At 44.3% G+C, this 13033-nt stretch overlaps 1 protein-coding gene across 1 annotated transcript in view; it reads left to right on the top strand.

Annotated features, from left to right (window-relative positions):
* Positions 1 to 13033, top strand: part of LOC126412949 (myrosinase 1-like) — a 109617-nt gene that overhangs the window by 81650 nt on the left and 14934 nt on the right. Inside the window, exon 6 of the mRNA XM_050082840.1 lies at positions 7523 to 7645. Coding sequence (XP_049938797.1) covers positions 7523 to 7645 — 123 coding nt within the window. The remainder of the gene's footprint in view (positions 1 to 7522; positions 7646 to 13033) is intronic.

The raw sequence follows: 13033 nt of genomic DNA, 5'->3' as shown, positions 1-13033 counted from the left end.
CAACATGAGTTCACTATAACGTTCCTCAAACCACTGTAGGACGATTCTGTGCTTGACACTGGGTCATCCTGCTGGAAGATGCCATTGTTGTGGTGGATGAGGTCCAGCATGAAGGGATGTAGGTGATCTGCAGTAATGTACCTTAGATTACTGACACAGTTCCTATGGAATCTAGGATAAACGTCCTCCACAGCATACTACTGCTTCCACCAGCATGCTTTCATGCTGCGATCATCTACCTCGTTACTGGTACTGGTATCCTGCACGTAAAAGCTCTTTCTACGTAAACCTAGTAGACAGCAAATTATGACTCTATCCATAGTGTCACTGGCACTACAGTCCGATTGAAATTATTTGATAGCTGACGTTTGCTGCTACAATGTTGCCCATTCTACTGCCGGCTACCGTTCGGTTTATAGGCGACACACAAACACGGCGGATCACTTTAAAAATGATGTTAATGTATAATACGGAGCGATGTTGGAAGCAGCTGCAGCGAGCTATGACGGAAATGCGAAATGCTTTGTCGACAGCTGATTTTAAGCGACCTGAATTGCGGCAGACAACATGTTTTGTAGCCCTGATTTTATGTTCCAAACCTAAATGCAAACTTTTGGTATACAGTGTATCTGAGAGAAACTTAGGTCAACAATCTGTGGCAGAAATAAAATCACGATCGCTTTGTTCACGATGATTGAAGCAAACCTCTACGAGCAGACTCACGACAAATGAAATTGTTTCAGTGCTAAAAGCAAGCTGTAATTTCTCGCTGTCATTTGTTACCAGAAACTATCCTCACACTGGCTCCACGAGCTGCCGTGTTACCAACCGATGAGCACACCTGGCTGGCACTTGGATGCAGATTAAGGCGACACAAGCAGATTCCAAAAGAAAAAAAATGACAGAATGAAAAATAAGAGCCAAAATAAGTCAATTCGATGACGAAAATTACGCGGAAAAATATTAGAAATAAAAAATTAAAGTATTTAATTGTATAAAAAGTCTTCAGATTAGATTTAGAAAGTAAAACAATTTCGCTGCATTTGACAAAATTCGAACCTACGACCTTCTATATGTAAGGTTTACAAGCTAATCACTGCACTACGCCACTACATTGCGCTACTGTGCGGCTGGTCCCGGCGGAGGTTCGAGTCCTCCCTCGGGCATGGGTGTGTGTTTGTCCTTAGGATAGTTTAGGTTAAGTAGTGTGTAAGCTTAGGAACTGATGACCTTATCAGTTAAGTCCCATAAGATTTCACACACATTTGAACTTTACATTGCGCTATCTTGTTATATTTACGACTCTAGTGACCCAGTCGAAACGATTAATTGAAGTCTTCAAAAATTCGGCTTCACGCAACGTCGTACAAAGCTTACCTAATGTAACCCGATCTCTGTGATCGTAATAACTGTGAATGTGAGGCTGGATTGCGCCTTGTGTGGAAGGATGCAGTAGCGTTTGTACTAATATGGATATGGTGTCTGTTCTTTCGGACATGTCCGGAAGAACAGACACCATATCCATATAAGTAGATAGTTCTGGCAATACCGGCCATGACCTTCCTCTTCTGTGCGGCTGCATACATGTTACCCGAACTCTTACGGGACTTGGTAACAATGTCTTCCGCGAGTAACGGGTGTCTTGGGTAGGGACACTACGAATGTAGAGTATGGACATATAAGGTGAGAATGTGGGTCTCGCGGGAGGCGTGCGCGAGATAGTCCCTGCAGTCGCACTATCCTCTGTGCCCTCGGTGGCTCAGATGGATAGAGCGTCTGCCATGTAGACAGATCACGGGTTCGAGTCCCGGTCAGTGCACACATTTTCACCTATCCCTGTTGATATATATCAACGCCCGTCAGCAGCTAAAGGTATTAATACTTAATTCCAATTCCAGTAGTGTTTGGTTAGAGCTATGTATGAAAAGTGTATTTCGTTAGCATCGGTGTGTGTGTGTGTGTGTGTGTGTGTGTGTGTGTGTGTGTGTGTGTGTGTGTGTAAGTGATAAAATACGAAATAAAAGGGTCAGACTCAGGATTCTGAATCCAAACACGTCAAGAAAGAAAGCCAGACAAGAAATTAGAAGTGAACTGAGCGATTGTTGTGGCAATTCTGCAACGGCGAACGGTTCGGGCCTGACGTTGAGCGCTCTGATTGGAGGAAACCAGCTCCAAAGCCCGAAATGTCAACTATCAAGCAATTTTAATCGGACTATTGATCCATTACGCTCAGTTTATATTCACCAAGATAAATTTGTTTCGCACTAGAAAGAATGCCTACATTTTTTAAAGAATACACCGCCATTTGAATTTTTCTTCTGTAACCCTTTATCGACTACAGTACTAATAGTTGTTAGATCATTAACACGTCATATCTGGTAAAATCAGCCCAAAGCAGGTAAAGAAGACTAGCACGTGCCTTTTATGATGCTGTTATTAAAGCAATTAATAGTTCCATCTAAAAGGCAAGTGCTAATCTTGTTTACTTATTTTGAGCTGAATTTCCCAGATATTTTCTGATTCTGAATGTCAGGGATCCGACAGTTTGTTGGTAGGTTTGGGATGTATGAGGCATTAGATGTCTACGCACAGGTCACGTAATTGACGTAAGTAACGAGCCGCTGATTCACGTACGCGGTGATGGAGCCCGATGGCGGCCCAGATGGGTTCCATAGGATTTACATCTGGCGAATTTGGACGCCGAGACATCAACGTGAGTTAACTATAATGCTCCTCAAACAAGTGCAACAGGGTTTTGGCTCCGAAACACGCACAATTATACTGATGAAAGACGACATCGCCATTGGGGAAGACATCAAGCATGAAGGAATGCAGGTGGTTCACAACTGTAGGCGTGTCTTATATTACTACCACAGGCCCCACGCAAGGGCAGGAGAACGCCTCCCATAGTATAATACTGCTCCCACCAGCAAGCGACCGTGGCGCGCCGCACGTTTCGAGCCACCGTTCCCCTCGATGACAGTGTTTGTTGAGACGACCATCGACCTAGTGTAGCATAAATGTAATTCGCCCGAAGAGCCGACACTTTTCCGTTCATTGACGGTCGAATCCGTAGGGTCCCGTGTGCACTGTTATTGTATTTGACGACGTCGTTGGATCAACATATGAACACGTAGGGATGCGGAGCTCCATGTTCAATAATGTACGATGAACGGTGTGCTCCGAAATACTTGGCCGTGCATCAGCACTATGCTCTTTCAGCAGAGATACAATAGGTCATTATTTATCCTACTTCACGAAGAGCCGGCCGCGGTGGCCGAGCGATTCTAGGCGCTTCAGTCCGGAACCGCGCGACTGCTACGGCCGCAGGTTCGAATCCTGCCGTGGACATGGATGTGTGGTGGTGGTGGTGGTTGTTGGGATGTTTAAGGGGGACTAAACAGCGAAGGTCATCAGTCCCCCATTCCAAAATCAGGCGAGCCGAAAATCTACGGAGCAGATAAAAACCAAAGGGGGAGGAGACGTCCCCCCAGGCGCTAAAAGAACACAAATGCAGCAACAAACTCTACAGACAAGAACAGGACAGAGGAACACCAGACAGAAAGAAACAGAAGAAAGGAGGATGGCCGGAGACTGGTTGACTGACCATGAGAAAAAAAGTGTAATGTCCTTAGGTTGGTTAGGTTTAAGTAGTTCTGAGTTCTAGGGGACTGATGACCTCATATGTTAAGTCACATAGTGCTCAGAGCCACTTCACGAGAAAGACAAGCCTCCGAATCTCATGTTCTGTGAAGAGTCGTGGACGTCCGAACATTTAGCGCCTAGTCGTTGTTTCACTGTCCTCCTACCTCTTTCCGTGAACATTCGACCATCTTTGCCGTTTTAGAGATACTGTTCACAAACTCTGCGTGATAATAATCTGCCCTTTGTCAAAGATGCTTATATCAATGGATTTCCCCATTTGCAGCCGATATCTTCGCTAGGGTGATACCCTAGGTGTCTGCTCCACTTACATGCGAGGGTAATCCCAAAAGTTAGATCTCCTATTTTTTATAAATACATAGACCTGTTTATTTCTACAATGGTTTACATCAGTTTACAGCTTGAACATTTGGCTATTTTTGACATAATCGCCATTTCTGTCGATGCATTTTTGTAGATGCTGTGGCAGTTTTTGTATGCCCATGTCATACCAGCTCGCCGCCATGCTGTTCAGAAAGTTATTAACCTCTTTTTTCACCTCGTTGTCGGAGCTGAATCGCTAGGACCACAATTAACGCACACAGGTACTGTGAGACCCTGAGAAAACTCAAACGGGCAATTCAGAACCGGAGAAGAGGAATGTTGAGCAAGAGCGTACACATTCTCCATGACAACGCTCGCCCACACATCGCTCGGCAAACCGTTGCTCTCCTGCAACAATTTCAGTGGAACATAATCATCCACCCACCCTATAGTCCTGACTTGGAGCCCAATGACTATAATCTATTCCCTAGGTTAGAAGAACATTTGGCCGGAAAGCGATTCAGCTCCGACGACGAGGTGAAAGAAGAGGTTCATAACTTTCTGAACTGCATGGCGACGAGCTGGTATGACATGGGCATACAAAAACTGCCACAGCGTCTACAAAAATGCATTGACAGAAATGGTGACTGTGTCGAATAATAGCTATATGTTCAAGCTGTAAGCTAATGGCGGCCGAGCGGTTCTAGGCGCTACAGTCTGGAACAGCGCGTCCGCTACGGTCGCAGGTTCGAATCCTGCCGCGGACATGGATGTGTGTGCTGTCCTTAGGTTAGTCAGGTTTAAGTAGTTCTAAGTTCTAGGGGGCTGATGACCTCCGATGTTAAGTCCCATAGTTCTCAGAACCATTTTGTAAGCTGATGCAAACCATTCTAGAAATAAACAGGTCTATGTACTTAAAAAAAAATAGGAGACCATATTTTTGGACTTACCCTCGTACATTCTTCACCGACTCACGTGTCCGCAACACCACCAGGCGGCATCCAACTTCGCGGTGGGAAATAGTAATAATGTTTTGGCTTATCGGTGTACTTTGCCCGTGAGACAGCAAATCGTAATGTCTGTGGGCTTTGGCCTCTATTTACCGTGAGGACGGAAAATTGCAAATAGCAAATACATTTCTTTTTAATGCGCCCGTCTTGACCCAAAATTTTATGGATTTATGTGTAGTAGTTTTACTAATTTCCCATTTGCATATAGCCAGTCATGTGGAATCTATTTTGATAGGTATTATAATTTTTTGCTAATTTTTATTACTTGTTTCTTAGATTTATTCTCTAAATATTACAATTTTTATTCGGCTTAGCTGCAGCGCTAAATATCTGACAGTGTAAGGCTACCAATGACTGCGCTGCTGAGAGACGCAAACCTTAATAAAAACAAAAATTTAGGGAAAGATAATTTTTCATGACTAAGCCTCAGAAGGAGAAATGCACACTCCCCTTTACCCTTCCTGCCTTTTTCACTAGCAACAGTGGGACATGTACAGTATATTGTGTCTCTCATGGGGATCCACTTGTCATATAGTCAAAGCTCAACAGTGTAAGACTGTCCGCCCCCGGTAGCTGAAAGGACGCCGGCACGGTAGCTCAGCGTGTTCGGTCAGAGGGTTAGCTGTCCTCTGTAATAAAAAAAAAAAAAAACTGAGTGAACGGATAAACGAACAACCTTAACGGGTGTCATGAGACGTTCGCCCCGACCATATACAACGAACAAAATAGAACAAAATGAGATTTAAAAAAAAAAAGTGGTCAGCGCGACGGACTGTCAATCCTAAGGGCCCGGGTTCGATTCCCGGCTGGGTTGTAGATTTTTCTCCACTCAGGGACTGGGTGTTGTGTTGTCCTAATCATCATCATTTCATCCCCATCGACGCGCAGGTCGCCGAAGTGGCGTCAAATCGAAAGACCTGCACCAGGCGAGCGGTCTACCCGGTCTACCCGACGGGAGGCCCTCGTCACACTACATTTCATTTTATTTCAGTGTAAGACTTGATAATGGAAGAAGCGTGTTGTGAGAAATCAGACCATTCAGCACATTGTTCACCAGTTACCGTAATAAGAATGTACCGTAGTGCTACACTCGATTCCGCAATGACAAATGAGACATCTGCTTTATATGTTTAAATTTCAACTTAAATATATACATAATTTTTGGTGTTTATACGTTTCATTTTATAGCCTCAACAATCAACGTGCCACATGGGTTTCGAAAAAGACGGTCATGTGAAACCCAGCTCGCGCTATTCGTCCACGAGACTCAGAGGGCCATAGATACGGGTTCACAGGTAGATGCCGTGTTTCTTGACTTCTGCAAGGCGTTCGATACAGTTCCCCACAGTCGTTTAATGAACAAAGTAAGAGCATATGGACTATCAGACCAATTGTGTGATTGGATTGAGGAGTTCCTAGATAACAGGACGCAGAATGTCATTCTCAATGGAGAGAAGTCTTCCGAAGTAAGAGTGATTTCAGGTGTGCCCCAGGGGAGTGTCATAGGGCCGTTGCTATTCACAATATACATAAATGACCTTGTGGATGACATCGGAAGTTCACTGAGGCTTTTTGCGGATGATGCTGTGGTGTATCGAGAGGTTGTAACAATGGAAAATTGTACTGAAATGCAGGAGGAACTGCAGCGAATTGACACATGGTGCAGGGAATGGCAATTGAATCTCAATGTAGACAAGTGTAATGTGCTGCGAATACACAGAAAGATAGATCCTTTATCATTTAGCTACAAAATAGCAGGTCAGCAACTGGAAGCAGTTAATTCCATAAATTATCTGGGAGTACGCATTAGGAGTGATTTAAAATGGAATGATCATATAAAGTTGATCGTCGGTAAAGCAGATGCCAGACTGAGATTCATTGGAAGAATCCTAAGGAAATGCAATCCGAAAACAAAGGAAGTAGGTTACAGTACGCTTGTTCGCCCACTGCTTGAATACTGCTCAGCAGTGTGGAATCCGTACCAGATAGGATTGATAGAAGATATAGAGAAGATCCAACGGAGAGCAGCGCGCTTCGTTACAGGATCATTTAGTAATCGCGAAAGCGTTACGGAGATGATAAACTCCAGTGGAAGACTCTGCAGGAGAGACGCTCAGTAGCTCGGTACGGGCTTTTGTCAAAGTTTCGAGAACATACCTTCACCGAAGAGTCAAGCAGTATATTGCTCCCTCCTACGTATATCTCGCGAAGAGACTATGAGGATAAAATCAGAGAGATTAGAGCCCACACAGAGGCATACCGACAATCCTTCTTTCCACGAACAATACGAGAATGGAATAGAAGGCAGAACCGATAGAGGTACTCAAGGTACCCTCCGCCACACACCGTCAGGTGGCTTGCGGAGTATGGATGTAGATAGATAAACGTAAATCATAGTTCTCACAAATTCTGTTCAGGGCTGCTGTTTTGTTACGTTTAAGCATGCGCTCCGCGAAACTTTGTATATGTACAGAGACGACTGCGTTAAAAGTTAATTCTGTCCGTTGGACAAGAGACACTTCAGTTTAATGTTCTGTTGCTTGCAGGTGACGATGTACCACTGGGATTTGCCGCAACGCCTGCAAGACTTAGGTGGATGGGCCAACCCGATAATGGCTTACTACTTCGAGGAGTACGCCAATGTGCTCTTCACCAAGTTCGGCGACAGGGTAAGGTCACCCAGCAACACGTCCCACACAGTCTCAACCGAGAAAAGTCCCTCCACTAGTATAGCGACTCTTTGCGGGTCAGTCAAGACCCTAACACTTTGTTAATTATATCCGGATAACAAGAGCTTTCTCTGGCAGTATTTAAACTAACATGAAAATTCGCTTGAGTGCACTAAGTAAACGACCGACCTTCCAGAGCAACTATCATGCAGTAACTTATCTGTATATCTGATATATGCGACGATTTAAAGGACGAACTGCTGTCTGATCTTCCTTAAAGAACAAATTCTGGGAAAATAAGATATATAAACACATTTTTTCGACAAAGCTGCCCCCTCCCCTCCCGCCCCGCCCTCAAACCAATAAATCTTCCCCATCTTATTGTTAGTGGTGGATACTGTTGTATACTGGTTTTACTATGAAGTTTAAAAAAGAACATTCATTTCTTTTGATATGTGTAAGGGCGCTGATAACTTCGCCGTTCAGCGCTCGTAACCTTCATACATACAATAACAAAGAATAGATTTTATTTCCTCCTTATAAAACACTGTTAATAGTGCATAAATAATGAATCATAAATAAACAAAAAGGGTTACAACGAATTGTTGAACTACTCTTGTCCATGATTTGTTCGATGATTAGGTCACTAACAATGACTAATGGCAAGGCATACGTTTGTTTACATGCTGGCTCAACTTAGATGAATAGCGTGTAACTGTCTAAAGGCACAGCTAACAACTCCGGTAATACTATCTGTGAACTGAGAGCTTACTGTTGAGTTTGTATTTATTTACTTACTTAACAAATCGCACCAAAGGTAATTGGGAGCAGCAAAAGTACTGACTAGAAGCAAGGGCACAATAATACGATTGTTTGTGGTGGTGGGGGCGGGGGGGGGGGGGGGGGCGGGGAGATGGAATGGGGTGAGGGGCTAGACCTGGGGGTGTGGAGATTTTTAATGTTTTGGAAGACGAATGGCGACTTGTAAGTAAGCATAAAAAAGTTGCAGCTCTGACCCTGCTGAAAACCTGCGTCCTCCCGACTTCGAAATAATTTTCTTGAAAGAAAAACATCTAACTATATTTTCTTTCTTTGCTCCAAGAGCAGGGGGGGAGGGTGACGGAGGAGGAGGGTGGTCGTCAGGGAAGGTGGGTGGTCGTCGGCCTCCTCTTGCCCCCGGCTGTGGGCGCCCTTGGCTGGAGGGGCAAGTAAATAACACATCCCCCACCTTCCTTCCTTGTTTCTGCCACTGCTGCATCTCGCTAGTTCTCGGTCAGCAGAAACCAGAAACCTTCGAACAAGTAGCATATTTGCTTCAGCATCCAATCACCAACCTTTGAGACACAATAATACCGTAGCGGCAAGACGAGGGAGCTATATTAACGGCTGCTTTGTGAACCAAGCGCACTGTTGCTACACTGATCAGCCAGAACATTGACCACCGATCTATTATCCATTGTAAATCCGCACGGGCGATTGCAGCGTCACCTGGCGAGGAATGACTGCTAGTTAGAAATACGCACGGTGCATACAGCATCAGTGAGCGTGCTGTCCGGGTGTAGAATAGGGAAGGCGCGCGATCTGAGTGTGGCCGAGGACAGATTATGATGGCCCGGAGACTCGGCCCGAGCGTTTCGGAATTGCACGACTTGTCGGGTGTTCGAGGAGTGCTGTGGTGAGCGTCTTCAACACAAAGCGAAATGTCGCGTGCCCCCGGACTCCAACCGCGTGCTGATGTAGTCGACGCCGTAGAGCTACTACTGCCACAGCTCTCGCGGCAGAGTAGAGACACGATGCGATATAACGTCAGTCCCCGTAGATTAAAGGGAGAAAAAAAACCTGAAAAACTTCCGAAAAGGCGTTCCTCGCGTAGTCGTTGTATCTCAAGTACAAGTCAGCAGCGTGTCCATTTATGCGAACTCGTATAATTGATGCTTTTTATTATTAATATCGTATTGTTAATTGCCCGGATTTGCAGTAGTTATTAATTCTTCTCTCGTTCGCATAGCACACACCACTGATTACAAGGAAATATTTTAGTTAACAGTTTTTTCTTACTCTGTTGTCTCGTTGCTATGGAATTGTTGTGCTGGTATGCAGCGAGATCCAGAGATACTGTTTGATTCAGTCTTCGTAAGATTGCGTCGTGATACGAAAATATTTTAAAGTTCACTGCCCAACTAATGACGTGAATATTTGCACTTCAATGAAATAGTCTTTCATGAGTAGTCGTTGAGTTAGTCATTTATCAAACTATTTAATGATGTAGTCCACACCGGGCATTTAACTGGTAACGAACAGTTTATTGTTATTTTGTCATTAAATACTTATAACTCCCGCACCACACGCACACGGAATAGTTTAGTTAAGTCAGTCCGATTGAGTTATAGTTTCTTGGCAATTACCACAACTCAACACTTTAGCGTAATTGTTTTATCTTCATGATGTCGTGTACTTGGGGCCTATTCAAGACTAATTGCGTGTATTCTTTCATAGAATGTTCACTTCTCCTTAAGGTCCAACTAATTTAAAGTCAAGTCCAATGTTCACTAATTCCGTTATTAGATTTCAGTTAACCCGTAGTGCACGGTTAAATGAGTCTATCTGCTCCTGTCTCAGTTCATAAAATCAGTTTCTTAAGTCGTAAATCCCGTCACGCAACAACCACTTCTAAACTCGAAAACAATCTCGTCACGATTCGCAATCTCAATAATTCAGATCAGAACTGCTCTCGTACGTCTGCACTGGATGAGTTCTAGCAAGCGACTTCTTCTGTGGAAGAGCATTGCAGGCGCATTGAATTTCTTCGTTGCGCTTACAACTCTCTTCCACATAAAAGTTATCTCTGATGACATTACTTTGGACTTGACTTTTGAGATTAATTTCACATTTGTCATATGGATATTTTTCCATTGCTGTAATACGATATTTCTTCTTTCTCTTTCGCTAATAAATATGCTCAGTGGTGTACAATGCAGTTGTTGACAAAACTTCTTCGTGTTAGCTCATCGGCAAAGATGTCGTAACTGCCAAGATAACTTTCCCTACTTCATGTTCTTTCTTAATTGACTTTAAGGTGGTCGTTGGGGCGTTACAGAAACCAAGGTGAAAACATGTCCAGACATCGAGTGGTTGGGCGGCCACACCTCATTAGAGATGTAGGACGGTCGCAGGCTGGGCAGACTGGTAAAACAGGATAGGCAGCAAACTGTGGCGGAACTATCATCAGACTTTAATGCTGGGCAAAGTACAAGTGTGTGTGTGTGTGTGTGTGTGTGTGTGTGTGTGTGTGTGTGTGTGTGTGTGTGTGAGCACACAGTGCACAAACTACGCCTAACGACGGCCCTCCGCAGCCGACGGCCCATGCATGTGTCAATGTTAACACCACGACACCAGCAACTACGACTGAAATGTGCACGTGACTATCGGCACTGAACTTTGGCGCAGTGGCAGGGCGTTGTATGGTCTGATGAATCCCTGTAACTTCTTCATCATGCTGATGGTAGATCATGACTCCATCGTCTTCCAGGGGATCAGCTCCTTGACACCTGTACTGTGGGGCGGAGACAAGCTGACAGTAGCTCCAGTACGCTCTAGGAAACATTCGCGAGGGCGTCCATGGGTCCAGTGGAGCTCGTGCAAGGCGCCATGGTGGCCAAGGAGTATCATACACTGGTCGCAGACCACGTACACCCCTTCATGACGATCATATTTCCTGATCGCAGTAGCATTTTTCAATAAAATAAAGCGTCATGGCGCAAGGTCAGGAGTGTAATGGAGTGGTTTGAGGAACACAGTGGCGAGTTCTAGTTGATGTGCTGGCCCAGCAACTCGCCAGCTCTGTACCCCGTGGAATACATATGGGATGTGACTGAAAGTGGCATCAGAGCTCATCGCCCTCCCCCCCCCCCCCTCAGAAATTAGCTGACTTGTATGTGTGCAGATGGGTGTGCGGACATTTGCCACGATTTTACCTCCTCCTCCTCCTCCTCCTCCTCCTCCTCCTCCTCCTCCTCACCCATCGCCCGACCTGCTGTAAAGGTACTTACTGAGCCTTTCCGCTGGTTTACTTAACATAGGACCAGAATCTCTATGGATTTTCCGCCACATTTCTGGAGAGAGTTTCGTTGTGGAAACTATTAAATGCATCTCGCATTGAAATCCGCACCAAATTTCGAGTCTCAGAAAAACTTCGCCAATCTCGGAGATTTTGCTTTCGTCTAAACTATACGTGCCTTTTTCGGTGCTCCTGCAGCAGCTTTCTGTCGTGTTTTGTGTACCATGGGGGATCAGTTCCGTCTGTTATTAATTTATTTGATATGAATCTCTCGAGTGCTGCTGATGCTATTTCTTTGAATTTAAGCCACATATGGTCTTCATTTTCTTTGAAATGATCAGGAACTGTTTCATTTGCGACCGGGGGTCGGTAAAAGGAGCCAGTTATTAATTTATTCCGGTTGTCGGATATAACCTCTGTCCATATTAAGTCACAGGAACTACCTGCTTCAATGTCGCTTGTGAGCTGGAACACACATTACATTATTTTTCCTTACGTTGTGCTTCTTGTTTCTTTTGTAGTGCAGATCATTACAATTACGGCTTTTCCCTCCAAAACCTAGGATGCTTTCTCTGTGACCCTGTAAATACCAGAGCTAAACAATGTAGAACAACAACGTACGTTGCAAGCATAGCATTCTGTAGTACTTCATTTCCTTATTTCTAACATTTTAAAATTGTGCGTCGACTTTAGATGACATATCAATCATAGATGTTCTTTTCTCTGTTTATGAACGTACTTTGTCATGTTTTGAACATTGTCCCGCTACACTTTATTAACTAATGTTTCACCGCAAGGGATATCGGATTGTAGAGAGTAAATTAATATGGAGTATGTCGTTCTTCTTTTCAAAAATTCACATACCCATTTCTTCTTTCCTTATTGTCTTTTGGGCATGCAGTTGTAGTAATTAAAGTAGCCACAAATGTAGTGATGAAAACGAAATGACTAGCGTACATTCGCATTCTCTTTACATCGTTCCTTTCTTGTTGGTCTCATGGCGATGGACTGTTTCTATCTCAATCAGTAACGGTGAAAGGAAGCTACCGTACAGACAGAGGGATCTATATTTATATTTGGCAGAACTAATTACATACTGACATAATCGTCGGAATTGCTTTCGTTTCCCAAAAGCTATAAATATTTCGATTTCGGAAAAGAAGCTCTGTATTTCGCTAAGATGTCGAAGAAGAAGGTCCCTTACGTACTGGTTGTATCGAGTAAGATGAGGAGACGGCGGTTTGAAAGCGAACAGAAGTAGTACGAGGAAGGGCGTCCCTTATCTGAGGGATCGCTACTCAAGCTACCTGGCGAAGAGGCGAGTGTGGCAA

This window comes from Schistocerca serialis, chromosome 7 (genome assembly GCF_023864345.2).
Source record: "Schistocerca serialis cubense isolate TAMUIC-IGC-003099 chromosome 7, iqSchSeri2.2, whole genome shotgun sequence".
In the NCBI taxonomy this organism is placed as follows: Eukaryota; Metazoa; Arthropoda; class Insecta; order Orthoptera; family Acrididae; genus Schistocerca; species Schistocerca serialis.
This window is presented reverse-complemented; position numbering and strand designations above follow the sequence as displayed.